This window comes from Thamnophis sirtalis, unplaced genomic scaffold (assembly GCF_051295495.1).
Source record: "Thamnophis sirtalis isolate CommonGarterSnake01/CBP01778 unplaced genomic scaffold, rThaSir2_p1.2 scaffold_6, whole genome shotgun sequence".
Classification (NCBI taxonomy): Eukaryota; Metazoa; Chordata; class Lepidosauria; order Squamata; family Natricidae; genus Thamnophis; species Thamnophis sirtalis.
The window spans coordinates 105,351,530-105,357,164 of record NW_028261386.1 but is presented as its reverse complement, the minus strand read 5'-3'; the positions used below and the strand labels follow the sequence as shown (position 1 = coordinate 105,357,164).

General features: G+C 37.0%; 1 protein-coding gene across 1 annotated transcript in view; it reads right to left on the bottom strand.

Moving 5' to 3' along the window:
• Positions 1–1,190: 1,190 nt before the first annotated feature.
• Positions 1,191–5,635, bottom strand: part of SLC22A16 (solute carrier family 22 member 16) — a 28,472-nt gene continuing 24,027 nt past the window's right edge. The window contains exons 5-8 of the mRNA XM_087718649.1: positions 5,090–5,217; positions 4,210–4,319; positions 3,973–4,072; positions 1,191–2,317 (exon numbers count right to left, since the gene is read on the bottom strand). Of these exons, the coding sequence (XP_087574775.1) occupies positions 2,102–2,317; positions 3,973–4,072; positions 4,210–4,319; positions 5,090–5,217 (554 nt within the window). The 3' untranslated portion in view covers positions 1,191–2,101. The remainder of the gene's footprint in view (positions 2,318–3,972; positions 4,073–4,209; positions 4,320–5,089; positions 5,218–5,635) is intronic.

Below are 5,635 nucleotides of genomic sequence, written 5' to 3'. Positions count from 1 at the left end.
GGAGCTGCTGCATCCAGATTATTGCAAGACAATAGAAAAGAATTCCCTGCATATTGTTCTTATCATCTTGTGATTGTTAGCTAGCAGCTGGCATCGATAATGAACTTGACATTCTCTGTCTTGAATTTAAAAACATTTATATAAAAACATTAGTAACTTCAGCTCAAACCATGTAAGAATCCACCGCAAAAGGTCTGGAAAAATGTCTGGTACATTCTGTTTATGTACACTATTTAAACAATCTAATTACACATAAGGTAGTTCTCGACTTACAACCACAACTGAACCCTGACAATTTCTGTTGCTAAACAGGACAGTTGTTAAATGACTTATCCCCATTTTACGACCTCTCCAGAGTTGTTAAGTGAATCACTGCAGTCGTTAACACAGTTGTTAAGTGGAATCTAGCTTCCCCATTGACTTTGTCAAAGTCACAAAAGGTGATCACATGACCCCAAGACACTGCAAGTGTCACACATACATGCCAGTTGTCAAGTATCCAAATTTTGTTGACGTGACCATGGGGATACTGCAATGGTCATAAGTGGGGAAACCCCTCATAAGTCACTGTTTTCAGTGCCGTTGTAACTTCAAATGGTCACAAGACAAATGGTTGTAAGTCAAAGACTAGTTTTATACTATTGCCAGTGCACTACACATTATTAAAAGCTGGAGTAGATGCTGAACATAATGCACATACTTTTTATTATTAGAGTGCTTTAATGTATTTGTTTCATTAGACCTTTTTCTGTTGCCTCCATGCACTTGTAATGGGAGCCTTGGGTTCCACATTGAAAGTGGGTTTGCTTTTAGAGGCGCGAAAACCCACACATACCTGTCTCCAGTTTCAAGAGTGCCAAACATGGTCTCTCACAAAAAAACCAGGAGAGTTAGGGTAGGATAGAAAGCATTGGCTCATTCTGGAGAAGCTGATGGAGGGTTGATAGCAGGAGAAAAAGTGTTGTTTTAAGGACTGGTTTGACCCATTAGCCTCTGTTTCCCTTCCAGAAGGAATAAGACAATGAACTAAATTAGCAAAGCCCTGAAGAATCACCAAAGGTCTTTGCTCAGAATTAATACGATGTATCAGAATACATGCAATTGTCATGCAACATCAGTCATGAAACAAAGTACAACCGTCCTTATGGAGTACCTAAAGCCTAACCTCATAAAATTGGTGTTTTTAAAAAAAATTCTGTATGTATATCTATGGAGATTCTCAATCATCCAGATTCTGGTTGTTCCAAAGGTGCTGTTAAAAAAGCAACTGGACTTTGTTTCCCCCGCCCCCTTCTGTATATACCATTTTCCAGTTCTATGATTTATTATATTATGTTTTCATTTGTTCTTGGTTTTCTTGACAATCTCTGCAGGTTTTCTTCAAAATGTTCCTAGGCTCCTTTCCCCCAAATTTGCTGAGGTGTTCAATTTTGTAACAAGAATTGAAGAATATATACATTTTCTAGATTGTGCAAGTTATTAAGATATTTTCAAGAGTGTTACTTTTAACATAATCTGATTTCAGTTGTGTTCTTCCAACCATATTAAAGCTACATCAAGAGGCAGTATTTTCTTCCATCTGCATAATGCTGATATCTAGGACAGGGTCCGTGAAAGTTATAGAATGCCTGTTTCTTTTCCTTAACTGATGGCATTGCTAGGTAAGGAGACAAAATAATAGAAAATGCAACTTGCATCTTCCATTTACAGAGAAATCACTGCAATACAAGGTGAGTTGCTATATTTCTGCACTGCCATACTTCTTCCTGAAATCATGAGTTTCTACTTTGTTTCTTCTGATGCTGGTTGCTGCTGATATAAGGAATTCTGAGAGAGGCTTTCAAAATAAGCAGGCAGAAAAAGCAACAGGAACTCTGAAAGAGAACCTTTTCTCTGAGTGTGTCTCAAAAATTATAATTCACATTACTCCATCTGCTAGCTAGTTGACTCAGAAAAGTATCCTGAACAAGGAACTAGTTTGTATGTCTCCCTTCTTGAGAAAGCAAAAAAAAATGTTCCAGTTACACGGCACCATGGACTGTCTATTAGGATGTTGCAGATAAAATCACACAAGCTGGCTAAAACCAAAAGGATGATTTCATCAATCAGTGCCACATGCTCCTTGGTTTAGCATTTCCATTTTCTCCAGTGTTGCATCACTCTGTGCTGGAAGAGATTTTTCTGAATGGCTTTTTTTGGTGACATGGTCATCTAGCGCTGCAGCTTCTGTCCACGTGTTTGTCAATGGTTTTCCAAGTGTTTCTGGCAGCATCAGTGTTAACACACCACTCAAGAAGGCCATGATTCCAACAATCAACTACAAGAAAGAAAATGGCATTCAAATGAGGATGTTCGCCTGAAAGGGAGATAATGCAATAGAATACTATACCACTGAAATGCATTTATTGTTGCCACTATATATTTGGATACTGATACCTAGAATCTCATTAACAATTCTAGGTGGCTTTTATACAACCAGAACTGGGACCAGAATTTTTGTTGCTAAGCAAGGCCAGTTAAATGAATCTTCCCCAATTTTGCAACCTTTTTTGCCACAATTGTTAAGCGAATTGCTGCATTTGTAAATCGTGTGATCATATTAAGTGATTCCCCTATTGACTTTGCATGTCAAAACTGGCTGGGAAGGTCATAATAGAGATCACATGATCCTGGGATGCTGCAAAAATCATAAATACTGTACATGCCAATTGCCAAGTGCCTAAATTTTGATCATGTGATCAACAAAATCCTACTAATGCAGTAAGTGTGAGGCCCACTAACTTTTTTCAATGCCATTGTAATTTTGGACAGTTGGTCAACAATTGGTTATAAGTCTAGGACTATCTGTTTATGTCCAATGCAAACTATTAAAGCCCAGCTGAAGAAACTTTTGAACTTTAAAAAAAAAAATCTAAAAATTTTGGCTAAAAGTAAGTATTTTAATCTGCTCTTAAACCACCACAAATAGTCATCGGCCTCAGCTCCAATGCAATGTCTAAATCAGTTTTCTCCTTTAAGCTTTTTAATGTTCTTCCTACATTGCTTTATTTACTTTGGATTTTTATGACAGTAGAAACAGTTGTTTAAAAATATGATCATAATGTAGCTTTTTCAAATTGTTCATATTGTGTTTCAGTAAAATGGCAATAATTATACCAATTTAATCATATGTAAGAACAGCAAAAGCTGATTAAACTAGCAATGTTAAAATAAATTACCAAATGTGTGGCAGCTAATAAAATCAAGGGAAGATAAACAAAGAGTTAAATTTCCAGCAAAAACTCATCATGCTGGAGGCTTTCCTAATCTCTGCTAAAGTTAATTCTACAAGTCGGCACTGTTACCTTTGTCCTATGGCTGAAAGCACACCAGTATAATCCATGTTATGATCAGTAATACATTCTCAGTGCAAAGATATGAAGGGCCTATACAATAGCAATGTTTTTCAAACTTGTCAACCCCCAGGGCTGTGGCCTAGAGGTGGAGCTCTCACCTCACAATCAAGAGGTTGTGAGTTCAATCCTAGATAGAGGCAGATGTAGGGTCTCCTGCTTGGGCAGGGGGTTGGACTAGATGACCTGCAAGGTCCCTTCCATCTCTGTTACTCTATTAAGATGCATGGACTTCAACTCCCAGAATTCTCCAGCCAGCCAAGAGACTTGAAGTCCACACAATTTAAAGTTGCCAATTTTGAAAATGTCTGTTGTAACGTTAAATGTTCCCAAACACTAAATCTTCAAATCACATCTACAGTGGAACTGCATGTCTAACCATTGTATGTTTCATAGCTAGAATTATCTCTCTAAAAATAAAGGTTAGGGAAGACAAAACATCGAGAGAGAAAAGTACATATTAGTCCAGCCTTCAAGTGAAGGATAAATCAATTTAGCAGCTGGTAGTTCTCAGACCCAGACTTCTAAAAAAAAATGTTGTACATTTTAGTTGGGTGTTACTCTTAGGTATGGCACCTACCTGTGGGAAGAAGATCCAAACACTTGACAGATAGACACAGAAAGGTGCAACCACACTCCCAACTCGGCACATCATGCTCCCACTTCCAACAGCAAGGGACCTACAATACCAAAAATGGTACTGTTCACTTGAATTGTCAAAATTACATAGCTACTGTTGCAACAGAAAATATTTTCCATAAAGTACTTGATATATTAATAGTGTTAACACTAGCTGTAAAGAGGGGGGAAAACCTACCGTACAACTGTTGGATAGAGTTCTGCCGTATACAAATAGATAAGGCCAAATGCAATTCCTATTGCAAATTTTCCCGCCATGTTTGCTGATATACTCAGAGTATTGAAATCCTATTAAGAAGAAAGGCAATTTGTAAAGCATGTGGAGATGGAACTCACATTTAATTTTATCCTTGTTTACCAGAATTCATGTAAGACTTCTAAACATAAAGAATCCATGTTGTTTATCCAATTCACAACTGACAAGAGTCAGTCTTTCTTTATTCGATTCTAGTTTTCTCGCATATAAACCCCATATTTCAGAACTAATTATCTCCAGAAATCTGTAAAGTCACACACACACACACACACACACACACCATTCTTTTATAAGAAATCCTTGAAGGCAGTTTTATTTGTCCAAATTCCCAACCCTAAGTAAGATTTATTAGTGACTATCCTGGGAGAATGTGTGTGTGTGTGTGTAACAAATATATAATAGAACAAAACACAAATATATGTATGTATGTGAGTGTGTGTGTTTTGTTCTATTATAGTGTCTACAATTTTGACTTGTAAAACCCTCCCAAAGTCTTTTGAACTATATAAGCTAGCAAAACTGTAAACTAATAAAAGACACCATCATAAGCCATCAGCCATTAGAAGAACTATTTACAACAAGTTTAGCAATTGAACTGCTCTTGCAAGATTTTACAATTTCATTTTTAAAGATCCCTGTAAACATGTTCATAGGAACATTACATTGACAAAGAAATGTTAATTCACTTCAAGTGGCAAGGGACTATTTTGGCTCAATATGGGAAACCAAGAAAGCATTGCAAATGAAATACCTCAAATGTGATCCTATAAGATCCAATAAGATCTTGGCATGAGTCACTCACCTGAGGTATGAGCATCACTATCCCACAGATCACTGCACTCATGATGAGGAATGGGATCAAGGTGTTCCTTCGCCCTATTTTGTCCATTCCCAGGCAGGCAATGGCATATGCTGGAAGCTCCACAGCACCTGCCGTTAGAAAATTAGTATTTTTTAGAAAGTTCTTAAGAGCATAAAGATGCAACAACATTAATGCTTTCCTGCAGTTTTTCTGTTTCCAATAGAAATAGCTCTTTTTCATTCAATTGTCTTAAGTCCTTGCATTTCATAAATGGTTTCATATCCCCAATAAATATAAGTTGAGTTTTTCAGCCTGCTTTTTTGACTGTTTTTTCTAAGCATATTGGTCCAAGTCCCATAATTCCTACCCCACAAAAATGCTGACTGAGGATTATGGAAGTTGGAATTAAATTTTTAAGATTGGGTTGGGGGAAGTTAACATAGGCAGATAAGCCTCTATGTCTCATTCTTTTTCATCCTCAAAATGGGAGTAACAAGATTTGGCCTATCTCACAATGTTAGTGCAAATATTGTATGCAATTTACAG